General features: G+C 29.0%; 1 protein-coding gene across 2 annotated transcripts in view; it reads right to left on the bottom strand.

Annotated features, from left to right (window-relative positions):
* The window catches only part of Fhos (Formin homology 2 domain containing), a 35,023-nt gene that overhangs the window by 1,028 nt on the left and 7,608 nt on the right, over nucleotides 1-26,387 (bottom strand). The window contains exons 4-12 of one of the 2 annotated variants that reach the window (XM_047054771.2): nucleotides 12,431-12,558; nucleotides 7,802-7,860; nucleotides 3,707-3,774; nucleotides 3,545-3,650; nucleotides 3,380-3,474; nucleotides 3,194-3,305; nucleotides 1,290-3,127; nucleotides 1,088-1,096; nucleotides 2-1,012 (exon numbers count right to left, since the gene is read on the bottom strand). In XM_047054771.2, coding sequence (XP_046910727.2) covers nucleotides 2-1,012; nucleotides 1,088-1,096; nucleotides 1,290-3,127; nucleotides 3,194-3,305; nucleotides 3,380-3,474; nucleotides 3,545-3,650; nucleotides 3,707-3,774; nucleotides 7,802-7,860; nucleotides 12,431-12,558 — 3,426 coding nt within the window. The remainder of the gene's footprint in view (nucleotide 1; nucleotides 1,013-1,087; nucleotides 1,097-1,289; nucleotides 3,128-3,193; nucleotides 3,306-3,379; nucleotides 3,475-3,544; nucleotides 3,651-3,706; nucleotides 3,775-7,801; nucleotides 7,861-12,430; nucleotides 12,559-26,387) is intronic. The other variant, XM_047054772.2, reaches the window with a different exon arrangement.

The following is a 26,387-nucleotide window of genomic DNA, read 5'->3' on the forward strand; positions in this document are numbered from 1 at the left end:
CCTCAGTAATCATTTTGCCTCTGGTTTTATTTCTTTCACGATGATTTGCTTTCTTTTCGATTTGTTCTCTAACTCGTTCTCGAGTAGTTCGATATTCCAAAGCGAATTCGCTTATAATCTTCAACAAATGATTTGGTTTATTCTCTTTGATCGCATTTGAAGGCATTCCCAAAAAGACGAGAAATTTTTTAAATCGATTCATTATACGACGATGAATGATTTCCAGTACAATAATACGTTGAGCACAATCAGTTAAAAATTCTGTCATTTTATTCTTCATCGGACTTGATCCATCAAATTTAGAAATAACTTTTAAATGTTCCCAAGATTGTTTGCAATCTTGTTCCATTTTGTGAAGATTTTTTCCTAAATCATCAAAATCGACCTTAGAGGCACGTGATACAGCTCCTAATTCCGAGTATAGATTTGAGGTATTTGGAAATTTTTCCATGATCATTTGAACCAAATGATGCAACAAAGAATGCTTATGAATGGTATCTTTGATTTCTGGAACTTTGGCCAGGTAATCGATTTGAAACCCTTTCACATCGGATCCATTTAAAAAACTTCCGATTGATCTAAGTGTTCCAAGAATAATTTTAAAAGTTTCACTTTTTTCAAGTTCATGAATTGCTTGTTTCAAATCCATTAATGGTTCAGCTACTTCTCGTTCCATTTGTTCATAATCCAATCTAAATGCCCACAAACGAAGTCTAGCTTCGAGAGCAGTGATTGAAGATAGTGTCATCAAAAATGATTCGGCTTGCCCTAATGGTATATCCGGATTATTCATCTCAGCTTCCATAATTTTATTCTTTTCCTCTTCTGTAGGCATCATAGTTGTTAGAATTTTCTCAATGCCTTCCCTATTCATGATTGATTGATCCATTTTGAGTATGGCAGTTTTTATTGCTCTTGGAGGAGGTAGTTTAGTCATTCCAATATTGATCGCATTGGAACGTTTGGTGTCGAGTACAAGGATTTCATTTTTTTTATTAGCATCTTGAGTTTTCTGTCGAATATACAAGAAAAAACAATCAAATTATTAATTAATTCAAATGGTTTAAATAAGCTAAATTAATCTTACATCAAATCCCTATTAATAATAGATAGATTGACAATAAGTAAATTAATGATTATTAGCAGAAGCATATTATTAAGTGTGCCACACGTTAGAAGCCATCAGATTCACGATTTGTGATTAAGTTTACAAGAGTTATAATAAAAAATAGATCGAAAATTATTTGAAGTGGTATCATTTTCAAAGAAATCTCGATAAATAGACTTACCTTGTTCATTAGTTCTTTGGTACGACTTTCAAAAAGAGTTTCCAATTTCTCGGTATCAACAGATACATTTTTGATTTCATCCCAAATGGTCTTTTTCTTTATTATTCTACTCAAAAGTGATTTATCTTCTTTTACTTCTTTCCAGAATAATTTTATCGTTTTTTTGTTTTTGTTTTGTGAAGATTTAGAATCTGGGGGAATAGGTGGTGATGGTGTATTTGTGTTACGACCATTATTAATCGAAGACCAATTACCTAAACCGGGTCCATTGAATCTTGGAGGTGGCGGTGGTGGTGGCAGACAACCTCCAGATGACATTGGTAGTGGTGGTGGTGGCGGTGACATCATCATAATCGGAGGCGGAGGAGGATTCGAACCATTTAATGATAACATTGGAGGAGGCGGTGGAGGTCCACAATTAGGAACAATAACATTAGCAATGGGATTACAGATATCGGTGTCATCATCGTCAACAAGATCGGTGAAATCCATATCATTAATGACTAGAGGACGAGACATTTGATGGACCATTTTCTCCCATTGTTCAAAATTGTTGGTAATTTTATCGGTTATTTGTTCTTTTGGATGGATTATCTTGGGGGCGAGATTACTGTCTGACTGTGTGGTCTGTTGAATAAATTTTTCTTTCAAACATTTGACTGATTCGGTTGATTTATTTAAATTCAGGAGATCATTGATGACAGTAGGTGAAGGTGAAACTATATCAGATTTTCCATTTCCATTCCAAAGTCCAGTAGATGCAGTTGGAATCGGAGCTGGAGGCTTTACATAGTTTGGTGATTTAGGTGCATCATCTCCATTGGCTTTGCCATACATCAGTGATAACATCCACGTTTTTCTTTCCTTTAAGCTTGGTTGACGAGATAACCCTGAAGATGCATCGCCATTTGTCTGATGATATCCATGATTCAACACAGATTTTTTGGTAGTCTCCCATAGATTGAACGATTCTTGTGAACCATCAAAATCATGAGGCTTCAACATTTCATCAGATGATTCAGTGTGATTCGAACTTCGACTGTTCAAATCCAAACTACGATCGGTATCATCCTCATTACTATCTATAGAAGGTGAATCTAGATTTTTAAGCGGATCGATCAAAGTTGCTGTTTTGGTATCTTCATTACTAACATAACTGCCGTAGCTAGCATACGATCCATATGAATCGGCACTACTGCAGGAAGAAATACTCGAACGTTGATTGTGAATCTCATGTTCTCGAGCTAAACTTTTTGAACGAAAATCTCTTTTCTTGAGATTGATGTTGATTTCATCAAATCCATTTGATACCATGGATGGATTGACATTTGGAGGCAAATTATAGAAAGTTTTCTTATTGGTGAAAGATGAATTTGATGATGAAATTGACTTGTTATTAAATCGAATAAATTGTGATGTTCCATTGCTTTGGCTATTTTTAACAGGAAAAGATTGTTTAACCATGTCAATTGAATGACGTTTACTTTTACGGCGGTCTTCATTGTTATTGTTGTTTGTTTTTCTATTTCGAGGAATATGTCTAGAATCGGCTGGTATACCATTACCGTCATCATCACCGTCTTCAAGTCTTAGAACGGCTTCGTAAATACGGAACTGTTGCAACAAATCACGATCTGTACCATGTTTTGACATGTAATGCTGAATGATTCGTTCGATTCCTTGTTCTTCCAATGCATCACAAACATCGTAATAAGTATCTTGATCCGGTAGGCCATTCAATGTTTTGTTGATTAATGTCATTGAAAAGATTAATAGTTCGATATCGGCCGAATCTTTTTCGTTCAAAATGCTCATTATATTGTTCCATGGCTTAACACCTGTTGAATGAACAATAATTTCGGTAATTCTTTTATCAAAAATTTTTATATAAACTATATTCATACCTCTTTCGCTGTCAATTTGATGGATGCTATTGATCAATATCAGACAATTACTATCGACATACTCCACAAAGACTAATAATAATTTAAATGCGGTTTTAACCACCAATCGATACTGAAAATGATAAAATTTTTTTTGTTGTTGTTGTAGTAAAGTAATAACAAAAATAGAAGGATAGATTAGCTTACTTCTGAAGAGATCAACGAATAAAGCCATTGTATGGTTTCCGGATGTTCGATTACACCATTCATACCATCAACATAAAGCATTAGTTGGCCAAGTGCTATTGTAATAATGAATTGTCGATATTATCATCATTGTAATCATCATAGATAATAAAACGAATAATTTACCTCTGAGTATATAGTTTTGATAGTTTTGATCGGCTTCGGATCCAACTTTGATTAAACAAGCTAGACCATCATTACGGACAAATTCGTGTACTAGATCTTTGTCATACTAAAATATAAAAAAAAACATTATGAATTGAACTTATTAATGATCATTGTACGTACCTGAAATATCTGCTTTAAAGAGAACAATGCACGACGTAATTCTTTTCCTGAAGAGTTTAAAAGTTTTTCTGTAATAATAAATGGAATCCATAATAGAAAATACATGATCAAATATTAGATTGTGATTTAATTAGAAATTTTAGAGAAAAAAATTAAAGAGGAATATGCGTTTATCCGGGTCCGGTTGGATTCCGTGATTCATAATTGTCTTATTAACAACAACATTCGTTTCATTTTGAAACAACAATTGGTTTAACAAGCAAAGATGCTAATATCCAAACAGTGTTAATTAGCCACATCATCAACAACAATGTCAGTACAGACAACAAAATGAATGAAGAAAAAAAAAGTTTCCGTAGATCATGATTTCTTTATCAACAAATTTTACATTAATCTATACAGACCATTAACACGATTTGTTGGACGACCTGCGAACAAACTCGTGCAATATGATGACAAGGTAATTATTATTGTTTTTAATCATCATCATCATCATCATCACCATTATCATAATGAAATGAATCAAACAACAAAATCAGATTCACACATTTTTATTTCGTTGTTGTTTGGGTCGACAACGTCAATCATCATGAACCGCGCAAATATTTTTTTTTTTTTTTTTTTTTTTTTTTGATTTCAAATGTCCAGATAAAATTATTCGCATAAAACTTCAAAGCAGTTAGAGCAGATCTTTGTTGTATAGCTAATAATCATTTTTATTGTTCGAAATGAAAAAAAAACACAATGAAATCTATATTTGCAATAATGTTTAAATTTTCAAAAAAAAAAAAAATGTTATCAAAAAATCCAAAATCAGACAATGAAATTCTATATTAATAAATTATAGAAAGATTGAAAATTAATAAAAACCAACGAAAATTACCAATATAACAATAATGAAATCAACAAAAGAACAAACAGATACAACACATGTTACCAGAAATTGCTATTTTTTCTTAGCTCAAATAATTTCAATTATCTTATGAAGAATAAAACCAATCATCAACTAAAATAGAACAATAGTGATCATTTTTTTTTTTAGTTGTTTTAGAAACAAAGATGATCAGAAAAAATAAAATTGAAAAACAATCCAACTAGAAACAATAGGGTTCATTTTAATAACAGAAAACAGTTAGTTTAGCTTTGTGATGTGATATATAAATTGTTTATATATGACAAATTGTTCTGTATCATGGAAAGCAATCATAATTATATAATAGAAATGAGGAAATTTAGTTTGATCTATGTATGTGAAGGATGAGGAGCCGATGTAAGCGAACATAATATCATAAAAAAAGTGGCCATGATATGATCAATAAATTATCATACTTATCATATCGCAAATCATTTCATCAAGTTTTGACCGATTGTGTGTTGATTAAATTCATCAACAAAATAAAATGTGTTTTGATCAATCTGTTATCAATGATTAATCAGTATCATTATCAGTTTTTATTGTTCGGTGTTGGAAATGATGCCAAAAATTCAATTAAGCATTGGAAAAGAAAAATTGGCTATTAATTTGGTTGCACGTTTAATCTTTAAAGCTGGAAAGCTTAATTAGACGATTAATATAAATCATCATCATTAGGTGTTTGTGTTCATTTGTAATTCGATATCCAAAATAATTGATTGTTATTATATTTTATGCATTCAATTTTTTTTTTCGTCAGTTCCAGTAGCACGATCGAATAAATGAATGAGGAGCAAATAAATCAAAAAAAAAATGGGAAAAAATCCTATTCAATTTGAATGAATTTTTTTTTTTTTTTTTTTTGGATGGATGGGAAAAAACCTAAAATGAACCTTTTTGTTTGTTCATATATAACACCTTCATTCACATCAATATATTCGACATTTTGTTATTATCTAAAAAAAAACAAATTGAACATTCCATTCAAACAAAACAAAACAAAACAAAAAAAGAAAAAAAATCATAGCTGCCAAGGTGTTTAGTTGGAATGAAATTACTACAGCAACAACAACAGCAGTTGATTTTTATAGTTTGAATATTTTGTTGCAGTTTGTGTGGCATGTGTACATATACAGGTAATGTATGTATAGATTGGCATTTGCATCAACTATAACGCTCCCAGAAATAAAATAAAAAATGTCGGCTTGCTACAAGATCGTGAATGCATATTCACATAAACATACGGATTCCAACAAATGGCCAACTAACCTACCAACAACGATGATGTTGATGATGAAATGATGATAGTGATGGTGGTTGTAGTAATAATAGATTTTAAAAATTGATTAGACTAACAATCTATAGATTGAATCACATTGAATACAAATGATGAGAACCAGAATAGTAGGCAGGGGAAATTTTTTTTTTATTTCTCGAATAAAATGATTGATTTTATCATTTTTTTAGCCATCATTTCATGATGGCAACTAACGAACAATGTAGCTATTTTTTCTTTTTTTTTTTTTTTTTTTTGGTTTTGATTTCCTAAACAATCAAATTGATTTGATTTTTTTTTCCTTTTAAATATTATATATGAAAAGAAATTTGATATTGTTTGAGCTATTGTCATATGGATCGAATCCAATAGATGAATGGATGGATGGATGGATGAATTGTTCACCAATGACCATATATGTCGAGGAACAGGAAGCTTGCCAAAAAAAAACAAAACAAACATATCTTATGACAGGAACAAAATATGGTACATTTTTCGTAGCAATTTATGGTGTCTAAACATGAATGTGTGTGTGTGCATGAAATAAAGATACATTTTTCATATAAAATCTAATGCCAATGATAATTATCTTGGCTAAATATCATAACAACACCCTTAAACAATGGGACGACAAAATGTGTGTTATAAATGCGATTATGAATGAAAAATTGGATAAGAAATAAAAGTAGAAAGGAAGAAAAATAAAAAAAAAATCTGTACAAAGCTTGTTAATTAAAAATGCGTATCATATACTTTATATATATTTCATTAAGTCAACTAATGAGAAAAAATATGAAAAATATTGTAAACACACACACACACACACACACACATGTATTTCGTGAATTATATATCTTTTTTGTCCATTATTATTAATAATACAAATGTAGTACAGTTGAAGCAACTAAAAAGACATTTATCTTCATTCGGAATGAATCAGATAATGTGTGTGTGTGTGTGTGCGTGTGTATGGTGATCATATCGGACATTATGCTTGTCGATATTAAAAAAAATGATCATTTCAGAAATCAGTAACAAGGTACAATTGTATAAAACTAAAAAACTAATAAACATTAAATAGGCAATCGATCATGTATTTAACCATCATGACCATTGATGATAGTAATGATGTTGATGATGATGATGATGGTCTTCGATCATCAAAAAAAAATGGCTTGTATAATACTGCGAAAAGCTTATTAAAAAACTGAGATAGAGAAAAAAAACGATGATGGGAATGACATTTTCGACAGTACGACCCTAGTTGTAATTTTTTTTTTCATCATCAATTCAACAACAACAACAACAACAAAATTAAACGGTACGATGATGATACCGGCAAAATGATGTAAAATAAAGATAGATTCACCGATGGTAAAGATAAGAGTCACATTTCATTCATTCATTCAATCAGATAGATGATGATGATGATGATGAAAAGATACATTGATGAGAATATAATTAATAATAATAATAATGAGGAGGATGATGATTATATCGTATTTTTTTTTCTTAAAAACTTTAAAATCTTTTCATAAGTGGTGGTCAATCAGCAGGGGTATATACATGTGATTTAGAGCAAACATTTAATTGATTGACTTAAAACGAAAAGTATAATCTGGAATAATTTCATATCTTAAATAAAATGAGAACATATCTGATTTAATTTGATGTAAAATGTGAAATGAACGTAGTGAATTTATTTTTTTATTTCGAGAAAAACGAATTTTTGTTTTTCATTGATCTACATTTGAAATGTTCTCATTCGTTTTGTTGTTGTTTGTTTGGTCCATTTTCAATTCATGTGAAAATGATCCATCATTTTTATTTGTTGGTTACGGAATGTGTGATTATAAATAGGTTTTTTTTTTAAAAAAAAAGAAAAGAAAATTCAGTCAACACTTACCAATAATAGCATGAACGCGTACCGATAGTTTGGTTCGTAAAATGACCGCATTCTTGCGACTGTTTTTTATTCGGGGGGAAAAAGAAGAAAAAAAATAAAGGAAACAAATCAGTAAAAAATTTAAATTTTTAGTTTATTTCAAAGGTACTAATTTTTTTAGAGAAAATTTTTAAGAAAAAAAATGATGATAATTTAAATTTCTAAATACATCAATTCTTCATATCTATTTCGGTAATATACATTATATAATGAAAAACAACATTAAACACATATTCAGAAAACCGAAAAGTCTATATATTCCTCTATCACCCATTCGAAAATTTAGCTAGATCTACCTTCCGCATCATCAAAGGTCGCATCACACACGACAAGAAAAAAAAACTGAAATGGCCTTCAGGTATGTAATGAACATAGAGGAAACATGTTTTCTATTTTTTTTTTGGCCATTTAATCTTGCAAAGAAAAATTGACTTTGACATTAAAAAAAAATACAAGGTGGACATCATATACCATCCGAATCCAATCATTCGGTTGGAATAAAGCAATTCATCATCATCATCATCATCATCATTTTCGTAATATTTTTTTTTCTCTCTCTCTACATGTTATCTAGTTTTTTTTATAATGATGATACTTCATGGATGTTTAATATTATCATTATTATTATTATGAAGTATTGATTGTATTGATAATCGACATTAAATTACCTTGATAAAATATTGATGAAACTATTAGATAGAAAGATTGATTGATTGATCGATGAATGAATGAATGAATGATTATGACTATGATGATGATGTACGAAGATATACATCATTGAATGTGATAAATGATTGTATAGACAGATTTTGTTCGTGTATGGAATGAGTGATAAGAAAAAACAAGAATAATAATAAGCATTTAATTGTAACTATATATCGACTATCAAGAAAAAAAAGAAAACAAGATAAAAAAAATCTGAAAAATTCCATGTTAGAATGAATACGCATATATTGTCAAATGATGATAATAATAATGATAGATAAAAAAAGGTAATGAAAAACAAAGGACGGTTGTTTTTGTCCATCATAATCATCATGGTGATGGTGTCTCCCTGTGATGCGTGTGAGTTAACCCATTGGTCCTAACCGGTTCCTATGGTGTTTCTTTTGTCTTGCTACAAATAATGACAACCTACCAACTACCAAAACAGCAACAACAACAACAACAAAGAGTAACATTTATTTAAGTTCAAAAGTCAAAGGCAAAAAAAAGAAATAAAAATCATCATCATGAAAGGAAAGCCAAAAATTTTTTTGGTTAATGATGAATGTATTGGATCAGGTCATTGGCCGGATAAGAACTCACACACACACACACACAAATGGAGAATAACAATGATCTTTTTTTAAAGAAAAAAAAATTCAAGTGTTCAACTGGTGACGACTATTTGTATATATATTGCTGCCGAATAACATTAATCTAAACTATCATTTATTATTGGCTTGATTTTTCAACAAAAAAAAAATCCTATAGTTGAAAAAAGAAAAAAAACTTGGCGCCCGTTGAAGCGATTCAAAAACGAAATTAAAACACAACAACAAACCAACAAACGGGGACAAGAATGAATTTTTTTTTCTCAATGATCTGAATTTGAATCTCCCTCTCTCTCTCCGTGTGTGTGTGTGTGTTTGTCCTTGCGTGAGAACTTGTTGCAATTGCTTATTGGGTTGCCAACATTCATATAAATAACGATGAGAATGTGACAAAGACAAGAGTAAGACATTAACAGGATTTCTATCTATCCATGATACATGATTCCATTGATTATGATTGTTTTATTTCCGTTTCCGTAAAAATCAAGAAAAAAACTCTATAAAAATGTATTTTCGATTCGATTATTTTTTTTTTGGTTAAAGTTTTTTTGATCCACATAAAACTACTATGGTGATGATGACGCCAAATCTTAAAATTATAATACACATTCCTATCCTATCATCATCATCATCTACACCGATACAATTTCACATGACCCAATCATTGAAAACAATAGCCATTAAACATTGTGTAACAATTCAACACAATCTATGAAGATAGTAAAAAAAAAATGAAATGAAAGGAGAAAAAAATGTTCAAGTTCATGAACGTTAGAAACGTCACAGACGGATAGATGGATGTGATGAGTTTATTTTTCTTCAATGATCTGTAAATATCGAAATGATGATGATGATGATTTGTTTGCACCATGGTGATGATGACCAAGTAAACGATTTTAATATAAAAAAAAACAAAGACCGTTTTTGGTCAAACAATATGATCGGGAATGGAAACGATTGAATGGACCAATTATTATATATGATGGCCATCGTTTGTTAGAAGGAAAATTGTATGGAAATTCAATTTTCAAGTATGGAAAAATGATTATCATTCATTCATAATAATCAAACGAACACAACACACTGATCAATACAATAAATGTTTTGCGATTGTATTTTTTTTTTATTTTTTGTTTTTCACTTCTTAGAAAGTGTCCGAACATTCAGCTGTCGGCCAAATTGTTTCGTTTTTTTTTGCAATATTATATATTGGCACCTTCATCATCATCATCATTATCACCGTTAAACGACACGATAAATATCATCATCCTCAATCAAGGTAAAATTTATCACTTGACATTTGTTTTTGTTTCTTTTTCCATATACGAATTTCCTATTTAAAGTGTGTGGATGTGAAAAACAAAAATCCCAATACACAATGGATCGACATTTTTTTTCTTTGTATTCATGCTGATTTTTTGTTGTTGTTTTTTTTCCTAATAATCAGTCTATTAAAATATTAAAAATATAAACATTATGAGAACGAGAGGAAAAATTTTCAAACCATCGTTACAAGCAAACAAATACACACTCTATTTAAAGCATGGATTATAAGCAATTGTGCTTGATGTTGTTAATGGTGATGAAAAATTGACCCAATGATATGATTAAATCGATTTTCAGTCAGTCAACATCAGTGTGTGTGTGTGTGTGTGTGTATATGTGTGATAATGTTATTCAGATTTGTTTTCTTCCGAATAAATTTTCACTATTGCCATAATATAATGATGTCTCACTGTCACGTTTTGGCAAACTAAGATAATCACAATATTAGCATCATCATTTCAAATGAACATTACAATGATAATCGTCCAAATTAATGATCATATATACAGGTGATTTTGTGACTATAGAAAAATTTTGGCTATTCACATGATGATTTGTTCATGAAATCATATATCACATATAATATATTAACTGTATACAACAAACATACAAACATTCAGAAATATATATGTCGTAATTTTAATATTGCCTAAATTATGCAATATTATTGGATGATACCATTATTCGAACAAAAATAAATAACTTATACACTTACAAACATTGATTATTGATGATAATCATCGTGGTCATGGGCGATGATGATGATGATCATCATCATGCACCCCATAGAGATAGATTGAGAAAAAAAAAATGAATTATTCGAATAATGAAATGTGTGTATTGAGTTTCATCTAGAACAGATAACAATTGATGATATTATGTTGAACAGATCTTTTTCTATTTATATACCAACTTTTGGCTGACCATTCACCCATCCATATTTTGTTGGTTAAAATTTATAATAATGGCAAATCATCATCATCATCATCATGTGAAGAAAAAAAATCACTCCTTTATTTTTTCACATATAATGATAGTTTTGTATTGTATAAACGAAAAAAAAACACTACCAAACTGTTGCATGATGATACTTTTTGTTTGAATTTTACATCAAGGTTAAAGATATGTGTGTCTAGATATATCATCATTGATATTTTAAAGCAAAAAAAAAATTTTCATATTCTCAAATTGGTAAATCTAACCTTATCATATATTGTTAAATAGTGAATAATCGATGATTGAAAATAATCGATTATTTGATCATTTGATTACTATGGAAAATCATTTTTTTTTGAATCCAAAACATTATCAGATTATCCATTATTCATTTCTATTATTATTATTATATAGATTGAACGATTTCAAATGATATCATTGCATACATGTTTTCAAAATTTCGAATTGAATACAATGCACACACACACAAACAACAATAAAATAGAAAAAAAATCTTATTTTTTCTACAAAGTATAGTATGTAGAAAAAAAAATATTTTTGGAATTTTCAAATTCAATTCAAGAAAAAATCACTGACAGTGAAGCGTGAAGAACATAAACACACACACACACACACACACATAGACAGAGATTTGAGCAAAAAGGAAGAAATGATTCATATATAATCAAAATGATTGAAACCGATAATCGCAAATGAATAACATACTATAACTGGACGTCTTACGATAATATGCCAGGAAGATGACATATGATGATGATGTATTCACACACACACACACACACACATACATTGCAGAAAGAAAGAAAGAAAGATAATTCAAAAATCATTCAAACTCGATCAAGTCCTAAATATGTCTTCTATATTATAAGATCGAATCTTTTTTAAACGTACAATAAGTGTGTTTGTGTGTGAGTTGATCCAATCAAATCAAATCAAATCAAATCAAAAAAAAAAAAAAAAGATTTCGAAAAAATCAAATCAAATCACTCACCTTGATAAGAAGCCATCCAATTCTTCATTTTGTTCATCGATATTCATCTCCAGATCAATATAATTTCCATATTCACATTCATTTGTTTCGATGTTAAATTTATATAATTGAAATGTACAATCTTCAAGCTAGATCATTAAAAAAATAGGAAAAAAAAGATTTGAAATTAAATTTAAAAAAACAATTGAATTTCATAAGAAAAAAAAATCGAACAATCCAATTTGTATTAGAAAAAAAATTTCGGTTATATTCAATGAGATTTTCACGTACAAAGTTAATTGAAAATTCTGAGAATCCAGAAATAAGAAAAAAAATCATCATTCACTGAACCGGTTTACTTGGATATTTTCGTTTCGCTTTCTGTGATCATCATCATCATCATCATTTCTGCTCTCTTCATCCAGGTTATTCTTCCCATCATCATATACAACAAACTACCCTAATCTGACATGTGAAAAATCGTATAAATTAGGTGAAAGCGACAACAGGTATTTTTTTCGTTTCCAACTTTGAAATGAATTTCATTCGACTGACACGAATTTATTAGGCAATCTTTTGTATCAGGCTGTACCAAAAAAAACGAAGGCTAAATCAAATCAACACATCTCTCATCATACATTATCATCATCATCATCATACAAATGGGTAGCCTCCAAAGAAAAAACAAGAAGGGAGTTCAAAATCACGGCTTCTGCTGCATGTTAGATAAAGAAAAATAAATAAATAATATTCACCACACAACAACAACAACAACAACAAATACTACATAACAAACTGATTATATTTGACCAAAGATTGGGTCATATATAAATTTGCACATAAATCGAATTTGCTTGCCTTTGACCTCATCCGATCAAATCTCAAAGAAAAAAAATTCCAATATAATCAGCTGGTTTTGCAATAAACTTTTCTCTTATGATTTTTCTTGTGCATTTTTTTTTCTTAATGATTTTGATCTTGATTTGATTTGATTATCATCACAATCACAATAATAAGGAAGAATGAATAAGAAAAAAAAATAGATCCGAATTTTATTGTCGCAATTTAAAATTCATACTGCAGAATGAAACTAATGAAAATCTTGATATCATTTTTTTTAGCAAGAAATTTTCCCTTTTTTCCATTCAACATGGCCGAAATCCAAAGGTCCACGTTGAATTTACTTCATTAGAAAACATAAAGATAAAGATATTATGACCATCGAATAAACACACAGAAAAAAATCCAATGGCTAATGTGAATAGTTATTCGGGCATTTTGTTATTGGCCATTCAGACAACAAGCCAACTAACAAAAACCTAACAGATAAAACAAATTTATACTGGAAAACAAATAGAAAAAATGCGAATTCCAAATCATGATGGCCACCATATATACATACGAAACGGTTGTCAGAATGAAAATGTTTTTTTTTTCGTTGTGAAAAAAGCGTGATGTTAATTAGAGTTGGAAATTGGTGTCATTATTCAAAGTTTAAATTTTTTTCCCTTATCCACCATTATACATTACTGAGTGGTATTTACTGACCACAGATGTATTGAAAAACCATAAACAACGTAAGGGTCGTCAGTCATGTTCAATCATTTATTTATTCAATTTTTTTTCGTAAATGAATATATCATCATTTCAATAATAAAAAATGAATCAAAATGTCTATGAAGAAAATCTTTGAGTTTGGTTTGTTTTTTGTTTCTCCACAATCAATTTTAATGATTCAGATGGTAAATGGGACAAATAAATAGTCAAATCATGACAAACGTGAAAATAGTGGAAAAGAATATACTCTTCTATTCAGGTTGAATATTAGATATTCAGTTAAGTAAAGGAATGTTTTCGAATGATGATGATGATGATGATGATGATATATGAAGAAATTTGGCATAATAATGAGACAGTGATCGACCAACCAACCATCTGACTTAATACAACTGTTAGACAACGGTCCAGTTAGCTTCAAGATTGCCAGAGGATAAACAACGACGACGACGATCAATCCAAAACGGTCTGTCGGTTCTAGTCTAGATCAACGAATCATATGTACATTTGTAAAATTTTGTATTATGGATATCTCATGGTCTTTCTCTCACTGACCAATGTTTTTTTTTCTTTTTTAAAGAGTTTCTGTTTCCTACCCACATCTACGATGGGTAACGTGGTACGCCAAATGATTAACATTAGCATTGAAAGAAAAGGGGGTATATGAAATTCAGATGACGATGATCGGTAATAAAACGAGTTATCACCATAACAGGAACATAATTCAAACAGACACAATACCGAGAAATATAGTGGCTGTCATGATTATCATCATGATAGTAATACTTGAACATTCATTGATTTGACATTTAATTTGTATTTTCCTGAATACTAACTGTTAAAAGCGGTAAAATTTTATATAGGGTACACAGATCAATTGACCGAAAAGAAACGCCAACACACATACATACAAACCATTACAAGAAGGGCTATTAATTAACGATGACAACGATAGGAAAATCAACACCGACACAATAAATTAAGGTGCCATCATTTCTTTAAAAAAAAGAGAACGACAAAGAATGGCTTCTTCCTATTCGTCTAACTACCCACGAAACCTTCGTTAACAAAACCTATGAAGTCGGACAACCAAACAAAACAAAAAACATCAAGATTAAACAAATCATATCTATCTATATATATCAGTTACATCCATATCAATCAATGTATTATGATGACGATAACATATATTCAGTTCATTCAATCAAAATTCAATTGAATCCATATCATTCTGGTAAAATGTATCTAATACATATATAAAGTGGGGGATAAAACAAGCAAAATAGGAAAACAATCATGGTCGACCGATATATATTTGGCTATATATAATCCTTTTCATCTCACATAACAACATCGTTGGCGTATCTCATCATCATCATTCTTTCAAAATGAGTGTAAGTTTACCATATATAATATTAATATTATTATTATTATATAGTGAAAATAAAAACAAACAAATGGATAAATAAATAAACAAATGTATGCAGGTAAAAGGTTATTATTATTATCAGGCTTCAGCATCAATTCTTACAATTTCTTCCTTGTATAATAAATGTTTATAATATGATTATTATCATATACAAAAAAAATTTGTAATGCAAAAAAAACAACATAAATACAAATAAAAAAAATAGCCAGATTAATCGTGTCGATGAATATCTCTTTATTTAGCCAGGTAAAACTAAACGACGGTGATATTATTCAAACAAAAATAAAATAAAAAATCCGTCACGATTAGATATGATCAGATTAAACGGAACAAAAAAAGGATCAAATATTTGATTTAAATTAATGGAACAATATGGTGATGTAATAATTAAAATGTGAAACAAAATGAACAATTTAATTATTTAAAATCAAACTAACCAATTGATGATTCAATAACCATCATCATCAACACATGTAATCATTGAACACATTTGAACAAATAGAACAATATAATAACAAAAAAAAACAGATGTTCCATGTGTTAATTGATATATGTATGATTATTATTCTTCTTCATCACCATTCACCAGAAAAAAACAAATCAAAAAATTATTGATACAATGCCAGATTCGTTATATATATATTTATTTATTTATTTATTATGAAAAAAAGATTTATCTTTTCAAATCAAATCGACACATAATATACAGATGTTCGTATGTATCACACATATAACATGACGGCGTCATTCATGGCAAAATTCATTCATCCATTCATTCACCTGTTGCACACAACATAGTCAAAGTCATCCAGATAAATGAATGAGTCACGAATTTTTTTTCCATATTTTTTGTTTTGTTTTGTTTTGTTTTAATCATCAGAAAAAAAAATTCAACAATAAGAACTGCCAACCAACCATTCTATTTTACAACAAACAAACACACACACACACACCAATTCACCCTTGTATTGAATTTGATGATTATGATGTCTATGTATGTGTGTCTGTGTGTGTATGCATGCTTGTGATCATCATCATTGATAAAAATTCATTAGCAATTGAATACAATAACAAAAAAAAACGATGACATTATTCGGAAATTTGATTCGATTTTTATGTTTGTGTGTGTGTGTGTGTGGTAATGAATTGTGAATTATGCTTCGGCGCGTTTTGCCAATAAATTAATTGCATTTGAATTTTTTGGTTTTGTTTTGTTTTGTTTTGTTTTCCATTCATTCAATATTTGTGACAAAAATCGATTCTTTTCTATTTATTATCAACCATCAAAAAAAACGACAATTATACCAAAAAAAAAGTTTCTGGATTTTTGGAATGCAATTGCATTATGAAATAAAAATTATTGTAAACAAATAATGAATGAATTGTCAATATTTGATAAGTAGACGTCATAAATTATCAATGTCAATAATTGGTAACACCACAAATCGATACGATACCATTTTTTAGATTTATTTGGTTGCTACTTTTCAACAAAAAATACAAAAATATTTTGGAAAAAAAAATCTAATTGGCTCCATAAACGGTATCCATCCATTAATATGATGACGATGATAAACATTTTGGGTAAACATGTGATATAATAATAATACACAACATCATTAGAAACGACAACTATTAACAACAACAGAGAAAATAAAATAAAACAAGAATGATTTGCGTATATGCACTTGTTGATTGTTTGTTAAAAAATCAAATCGTTAGTCATCAAATATATGGAATTATTGCATATGTCATCGATAAATGTAATGATAAAAATAACGGAAACACTAAGAAAAAAAACTCTGAAAGAATAATTCTTTTTTAGAATTCTTTTTTTCTGAAACAAAAAAAAATCCGGAGCCCACACACGAACATTTGAAAAGATATTATGGGGGTTAGGGGATTGTTATTATTTACCATTTCTTCATTGCCAATTGGTCTGAGTTTTTGAGTTAAAGTCAAGTTTTTTTTCAAAAAAAAAGAAGAATCAAGGAAAAAAAATGTGTACTTGATCTTGAATTTTTCTTTTACGACATTTTGTTTCTCTACTTCATCATTGTGTTTGTTTTGCTATTATTATTATAAGGAAGGATTTACGGATATATTTAAACGCTAAATTGATAAATTGAGCTATTGACGATGTATTTTGAGTTGGTTTATTTTTTTTTTGTATATATCACCAATTCACCATGAACATATAGGCAAATAAAACCAGTTTGAAAATCAATGATTTCGTAAACATGAATAAATCATTTCATTTTATTCGTCGTAGTCGTTGTTGTTGTTGTTGTTGTTGCTGTTGTTGGGCTTGAAACGAAATCAACAAACCAACAGCCAAAATATCAATGGCATTTGTATTAGAATGAAAAAACATACATACATTCTGATACCGTAGCATCCAATCAGTCAATAAGTCAGTAAACAACAAATAAATAGAGTTAAAAAAAGTAGAAAATTTGGAAAGGAAAAATGATCACCAAAATTCGGAAATGAGACACATGAACACATACGATTGATGAATGATGTTTTTGTTGTTGTTGTTGTTATTGTATCAATGTTGTTTAGGCTAGAAAATTTTTATTTTCTATGAACAACAGCATTCAGTTAGTGAACGACACATAAATGACAATGATGATGATGATAGAATATAATCAGTAATACAGAAATAACAAGTCAAAATCTAACTGAAATATCATAACAAAAAACATCGTCATCATCATCATCGGTGTAAAAAGAAGGATTTTATAAACATCAACGAATATCAATGACAAACAAAGTCCAATCAAATTAAACGTGGTATTATTATACATTCGATATGACTGATTGAATAAAAAAAAATACCTGTTGATTAAACATCAACGATGGTTTTGAATTATATTAAATATTATAATTACCAATTACACACCTTCTACTCCTTTATTTCTAACCGATTGACAAGTAGGTGAAATTCTTATTTTTAAAAATTTATAACTATGTAATGAAAATTGAATGGATTCATTTCATTTCGATTCACCCGAATCTACTTTTTTCGTTCTCTCTCTCTCTCTCTATCTCATTCTTTGGCCTTCTAACCCGGTGGCTTTGAATTTAAACAAAAAAAATCGAATTGATGAAAAGGCCAAGTTTGAAAAAATAAGGCAAATTGGTGTAGGTATGCTTAAATCATCATCAAATAAAAAAACAGACATATCAACCTAAAATCTCCAAGTGTTCAAGGTACATATGTACAAAGAGAATAGAGAGAGAGAGAGAGAGAGAGAGAGAGAGAGAGAGAGAGAGAGAGAGAGAGAGAGAGAGAGAGAGAGAGAGAGAGAGAGAGAGAGAGAGAGAGAGAAAGAAAGATTTAGTCAGGAAGTACCTCATCCTTATAAATATGGATGAGGTACTCGATTCCTCAATATATATTTCTATTGGTAGAACTTGTAATATGAACATACACAAACATCGAAGAAAATCAAGTGAAAAAAAAAATTGAGAAAGAAAAAAAAATACCAAGATGAGCTTAATGACGTCAATATAATGGAGCCTGATGATGATGATGATGATGTTCATGGTGATGGTAAACCGTTATACCAATCAAAGGTTAATGGATGTAACCAGGTAAAAATAAAAACTTGAATAAAGAAAAAACTATAATGAATAAAAAAAAATCCATACCAAAATGGTTACAATATCTCGCCAAAAAAAAAGAACCTGATCAAGAAAGGAATATTTTGGCTCTTTTTTCATTTTTTTTTTTTTTTTGGCAAGTTATGATAATGATTATGATTATGATGATGATAGTAATGATAATAATTGGCCATTTTCTTTATTTTTCAAGAAAAAAAAATTTGTTTTTGTTTTTTGAACCATAGATATCCTATACCTTAAACTCGACCATCTATTATCTGATTATTATTATTATCGCTATTAATTTTTTTCTTGTTGTTGTTGTTGTTTGATTTTGTGATGTACTTGACTTACATTTTCATCCCTGTGTTTGATGAACGATGAAGACAAGAAAAAAAAACATCATTATCAAAACTAAATACATTCGACCCAACTCGGTCAGTATGATGATCATCATTATAATCCAAGAGGAAAAAAAATGGAAGAAAAAGTTTACAGTTATGTGTACGCACCTAAAATTCGAATACTTTTTTTTGTTGTTGTTGTTCAACTTAGGTATATACCAATAAATACACACAAAACAATGAAGTTAAGAGTGAATCAGTTTTTTTTCTGTTGTTGTTGTTGTTGTTCATGGCAGTGATTATGATCATGATAACCATCATCATCATCATCATTGTACCTATTACTTTATTTCTATCCATCTATTATGATCATCATCATTATTATTATTATTATCAGTATTGCTTTCTTTGAAATGAAGAATACTTTTCCAAAGTTACAAATAAAACAAGTAAAGAAAAAAAAAACTAAACCAATGATGATGATGATGATGAGTACATTCTGTGGTGTATTATATTCCATATATATCGAATAGATATAGTAAAGAAAACAAAAACCAGAAACAGAAACACCAACAATGATTATTATTATGATGATGATGATGATGATGATGATTATGATGACCCAGAGGTGCGATTGTGTGTGTATGAAAAGTTTAAAAGTAAAAAAAAAACAAGGTCAATGTTAGTCGGTCATTCAGTCAGTCAGTCATTCAATCAGTTGAACCTACCTAGGTTCATATATATAAAATATTGATAATAATAATAAATAATATTTGATTTCATACTAACACCTCGTTGGTGTGGTGATGGTATAAGCATCGGAATAATAATAATAATAATAATAATATGATTAACCGTGATAATCATTAATTAAAATAAATTATCTGTATATATATTACAAAGACATTTTTGAATGAATGAGTATAAAAACGGATTTTTTTTCATCATTCTCAATCTCAATGTGTAAATCAATCTAATGTAATGATGTTTTTTGATGTTATTATTTATTATCATCATCATTAACAATAACAAAAATGATAGAAAGGTATTATGGATAAAATTACGAACCCTATGTGGAGCTTTCAATAGACGATGAACAGCAGCAATCTGTTTAATCAATGGTATATTCACATTGAATGTAAATAATGGCGGTCTAGTTGGCTCAGGAAATTTGGTACAAGCCCTAAACGGGTCAATGTCATTCATGTATTGCACTTTACATGTTAATGTTGTTGATGTTGCCGACATGGCCATCAATGCCATTTTGGTAGCAATACCGACATCAGTGTTGTTGGGATCCTGGCTGGATTCCATCATTATCATCAACCAAGAATTCACATTAGCAATAAAAAGAAACAAAAAAAAACTAGGTTGCAATTAGTCAATCACAATGGACGACACAGCAATGAACTATCATTCATTCACATTATTTCTGTACATTCACTCATCAAACGTGACAAACCACCATACACAAAAACACATTGATTGAATTACGTTGCAAAAACGTCAGATTGATTAAAATTTTTTTTGAATCAAAGAATTTTTTCTTAAAAACAAAATTGCTATCCAACATATAGCATGTAAATGATGTGATGACGTTCGATTAACGTTTCTGAATAATAAAAAAAGGCACACGATGATTGGTTTGAATTTTTGTTAATGATGACGATTAAGTGGTAATGAGGGTTGGTTGATATATATGGAATTGATCAAATGATCAAACTTGTCATTAACCATGGCAATCGTTACTATTGCCAAACACAACAAATGAACCAGATGTACAGATTATTATTATTGTTATTATAACGAAAAATATCAGAATAAATTTTTGTTGATAATGTACAGGTTTCATTGACAATCACATTAATTGATGATAATAAATAGACATTTACTGTTGATGATGATGATGATGATGAAAGAAGAAAAATTTAAATTGAAAACTTTTTTTGAAAATGATGACAATTTCTATTCGAATGAAGATGATGATGATGATGATGACATCATTGAAACATTGCAATGAAATGCTACAATCAATAAAAACACACACACACAAGGCCCCTCCCAAACGAATTTAAAAATTTTACATATGCCAAAAACAAACAAACAAACAAACAAATAAAATGAATGAAATTCTGGTGGTAATTATAATAATCGGTTGTCATGGAGTCACACACACAATCGCGTCACCAAGGAGTCAATTGTCACCGATTTACCTGACGAATAGAAGTAAACTAAAAAAAAAAAAAAAACAGACAACCGAACAAAAAACCATGTGAGATTTTTTTTTCTGTTTTCTCTCATCTATCTTGAAATAATCATCATTTGGCCAATTGAGAATGAATGAAATCAGGCTTCAATATGAACAACGACGACGACGACGACGACAAAGATTGTATCCGTAGCCAATGTATGACAACAGCATCAAATAATCAGAGTATTAGAAATGTCGACAAACAGATGACTGTGTGGTATGTATGTGTTTGTGTATACACACAACTGCCGAGAATCCTGTCTCTAAAAAAAAACTGACTATTGAGACAGACGAGATTTTTCGGGTTTTTTTGTATTGCTAACTGCTGCTGCTGCTGCTGCTGCTGACTTTTTGCTCTTGTTCTTTTTATGTGTGTACGTATGAATAGGGAGAATATATTGAATGTAAAATGTAAAATAATATTTGAAAAAAAGAGCAACAAAAAAAAACAAGAAAAAAGAGAAAGAGAAAACTCTCACAAAACAGTGATGAAATACAAAAAAATAATAATAAAAATAAAAATATCATTCATAGTAATCGAATCGAACATGGAGAGAATGTTGTGGTGAAGGAGAGGAAAAGAAAATGAATTCTTCATTCATTCATTCTTTCTGGTGAATCTACTTTTTGTTGTTGTTGTTGTTGTTGTTAGGTGACAACAAAAAATTCGAATCATAATCATCACTATCGAATGGGTTAATCATAGAAATTTTTTCCCATATATTGTAATAATTAGCGATGTCAAAACAATAATGAAAAAGTTACATTCCAATTGAAAATGTTAACCAAAATATACATACAGATAACAGTAAATAAATTGATTTATTGATTTGAATTACGTTGTGTTGTGATAAGTCAATCAATGAAAGAATCAATCAATCTGTGTTTGGGAAAAAATTACGAAACATAGAAACATCCATCATCGCCTTCCTTCCTATATATATTAAAAAAAATAACAATTTAACCGACAGATAGACATATACTGATTGATTGACTTGTATTTTTCATATCTCAATATGTTTGAAGTTGATTCGATATATTTGTCAGAAGAAAAAAAAAATCCAATTGATTACTTGGCGATGATTATTCCATCACAAATTACCAAATCAACGACGACGACGACAACAACAACATTGACGTTGGAAGCAAAACAAAGAACAAAAAAAAAAGATCAAGGATGGAGAGGTGAAATGTTATTTCTCCATTTTTTTTTTTTTTTTTTTGATCGATAATGGCGATGAATTAATTAGAGCCAAATTGTATATATTGGAGTGTTATATAAAACAACACAAACAAAACAAAAACAAAAACAAAAAACACTTAGGTGCGATTTGACGATTCGTTATATCCTCTCCTCGGTATTAACCAACCAACATACATCCGTAGTTAGAATGTTAATGTATTTTTTTCTCTTCATTTTTGACGCCTGGCCATATGATGAAAAGAAAAAAAAACAAGTTTGATTCAATTGATGATGATAATGATGATGTGACCGGTGTTATCTTATATAATTTCATTTCTTTCATCATCATCATAATCATTCGTCAATTCATTCAAATTGTATCTGAAAAAAAACTTACAATATATAAAAAAAACTAAAATACAGTTAATTGAGATACAAAACAAAACAAAATGGGAAACAAAAAATGGATATATTTCTTTTGATTTTTTTTCTTCTCATACTTTATCATTTGTCTTCATATTACATGAAATTTTCAACATAATTCATTCGTGTGTATGTGTGTGTGTGTATAATGATAAAACAAACAAATGAAACGAAATGAAATGAAATGAAATGAAACATTAAATAGATAGATGAAAAAAAACAGGCAAGACCTGCAGAAACAAAACAAATCAACAACAACAACAACAACATCGACAAAAAGTTGAATAATCTAAATTTTAGGGCGCTGTCTTTTAGATTTTTTTTTTATTATTATCATTCGGGTATATCTATGAATGATAATAGTAAACATGTGTTGATTTCGGAAATTGTCATCATCATCATCATAGTCATTATTGTTCACCATACAACTACATCAACAACAACAAGATACATTTCAATCTTCATTATTTGATCACTGAGAAATTCCATTTTGATGATGATGATGACACCAAAGCCGGACAATGTTTTTTTTTTTTGAAATTTTCAAAACATCTATTTTCATTTTCAAAATTTCTGGTTTTTTTTTCACTCATTCATTCATTTATTTTCAGATGTTAATTTTGATCAATTTCACTTGGAAAATTATCATCATCATCATCATCATCATTATCATTATGATGATTATTATAAAAAAAAATACAATGAACAATTAATTAACGGTATAGATTTTTTCCGTTTTTTTTCTCTCTCTAAAAATAGAACACCAACAGTGGACAATTGAGCAAAAAAAACAAACAAACAAACAAAAAAAAAACAATTGATGATCTTAAACACGAGCGAGCACGAGCACCAACAGATTAAAAGACCCGGAGATTTGTTTTAATCCTAAATAATCTCCATAATAACTTGATAATTCCTGTTTACCAATTTTTTGCTTCCTATTTTTTTCGCAACTTGTCTTATCGGTTTTTTTTGTCAACAACAACAACAAAATTATGCGAACAATCGAATAGAAAAAGAAATGAGGTACCAAAAAAAAAACGAAAAACATTATCCTTTTCCTCATGTTATTATTATTACCATGATCATCATAATAATGATTCTATACGATGATTAAGATTGCAATTAAATTTGTCAAACAAACACTATCATCATATATGAAACAAAAAAAAAATTTCATAATTAAAATGGAACAAAACAAGGGAAAATATAACCAAATGGCCAGTTGTCGTTGTCGTTGTCGTTAATGTTAATTAACATATGTTTTATCTTTTTCTTTGTTCACGGTGTACGAGAGGTGGTTGATCTTATTATTGTCAGATTGCTGACCAAACAACATACAATGACAAAATCGGTGACATTTTTGGCTTTCCGTTTTATTATTATTATTATTATTATCCTTCTTGTATCATAATCATCATTATTTTTGGAAAAAAAAATATTTTTCCACAATCATAATTCGACAACAATAACAAAACAAAACAAAACAAAAAAATCAAAAACATTTACAGACAAATGACAACGGCGGTGGGTGAATGAAAAAAAAAAAAATGAAAAATTTCCCATGTTTATTTCATTGTAATGGTTTTGATTTTAAAATAACATTATCCTAAATAGATTCTTCGAGGGGAAAAAATTCAAAATAAAGTTCTTTGGTAAATGAATGAATAAATGAATGAGCGGACAACACCCATCATCGAATACTATTATATTCTATTGACTAATAATAATTATCAATGATACAATTAATGATTGAATGAATTGATGAAATACAAGTTGATCGAATCAATAATAATTTTCAGTTGAATATAACTATTGATCGACAAACTATAAATTAATCGATACATTTTGAATTGCAAAATTTATTAGAAAGAGAAAACAATGGGAGATGTATTTTTTTTTGGTTATGGGCTTGTTTTCAAATCATTGATCGAATTGTTTTTTGTTTCATTATTACACAAATCAACAATTCAAACGACAAACAATTTTATCATAGTAATATTGATGATAATGATGATGATGATGATGATCGACATTAATCGACATCAATTACATATATAAAAAAAATACTGCAAGTATTATGTATTTGATGAGGTGATAATCATCATCAATCTGATTATATGCCACGATGGTCAAGGAGTTTGTTTTGAATCATTTCTTTTTTTTTTACTTATAAAGAGACAATATAATAAATCGAACAAATTCGTTTTTCAAAATCAAGGGAAAAGAAAATGAAGAGAAAAACAGAAACAAAAATCTTATTATAATCGCATCCTATTATATACAATATCTTTAAATATTTAAAATAAAAACGCTATTTTCATTATATTTGCGAGAATTTTTTTTTTTTTTTTGATTAAACAACTCTTGTGTTTTCTCAAACACTGCTGAGATTCGATAAGTTTTATGTTTTCCTTTCTCTCTCTCACACACAAACAAAATATAAACTATTTATTTCGGCAAAAACTAACTAATACATCCTTGATTATACATTTATATAAATACATTATTTGCGTTTGTAAAGATAATAAATGAATGAATAAAATTTTTTTCTCTTCTTCTTCTTCTTTCATTTCATCGAGGAAAGTGGAATTAAAATAAATCGGATGAAATTTACAACAACAACAACAACAACAACAACAATGACAAAAAAAATACAATGGGAACGAAAAAAATATAAAAGAGTAAATCAGAACTTATGATGATAAATATGAATACATTATTTTCAGATATGAATAAAACGATATTATCATCATCATCATTATAATAGCCATGACCGATACAATTTTTGTTTTTTTTGGCCTCTGATAGATAGATAGAATAATGATAATATTTGATATACATTGCAATCATTATCATTATCATCATCATCATCATCACTATAATAATCAATGACTATTGATAACAAAAAAAATGAAAATGGATATGATTCATAAAAAAAAAAATATTTGCACTTGGGTGAAATGTAAATTTGCATCAACAAAAAAAAAAAAAAAAAAAATTTCTGCTTTAAACTACTGATGATTCGACTACCACAAGAAAAAAAAATTCTTTCAACCTCTATGGCTTCGGATGGCTGATGATGATGATTGATGAATGATGTGTCCATTTGCAATGAATTATCAACAACGAAAAAAAAAAAAATAAATTCGATCGATCATTTTTCATTTAGATAAAAAGAA

The sequence above is a fragment of the Dermatophagoides farinae genome, chromosome 1, assembly GCF_024713945.1.
Source record: "Dermatophagoides farinae isolate YC_2012a chromosome 1, ASM2471394v1, whole genome shotgun sequence".
Lineage (NCBI taxonomy): Eukaryota > Metazoa > Arthropoda > Arachnida > Sarcoptiformes > Pyroglyphidae > Dermatophagoides > Dermatophagoides farinae.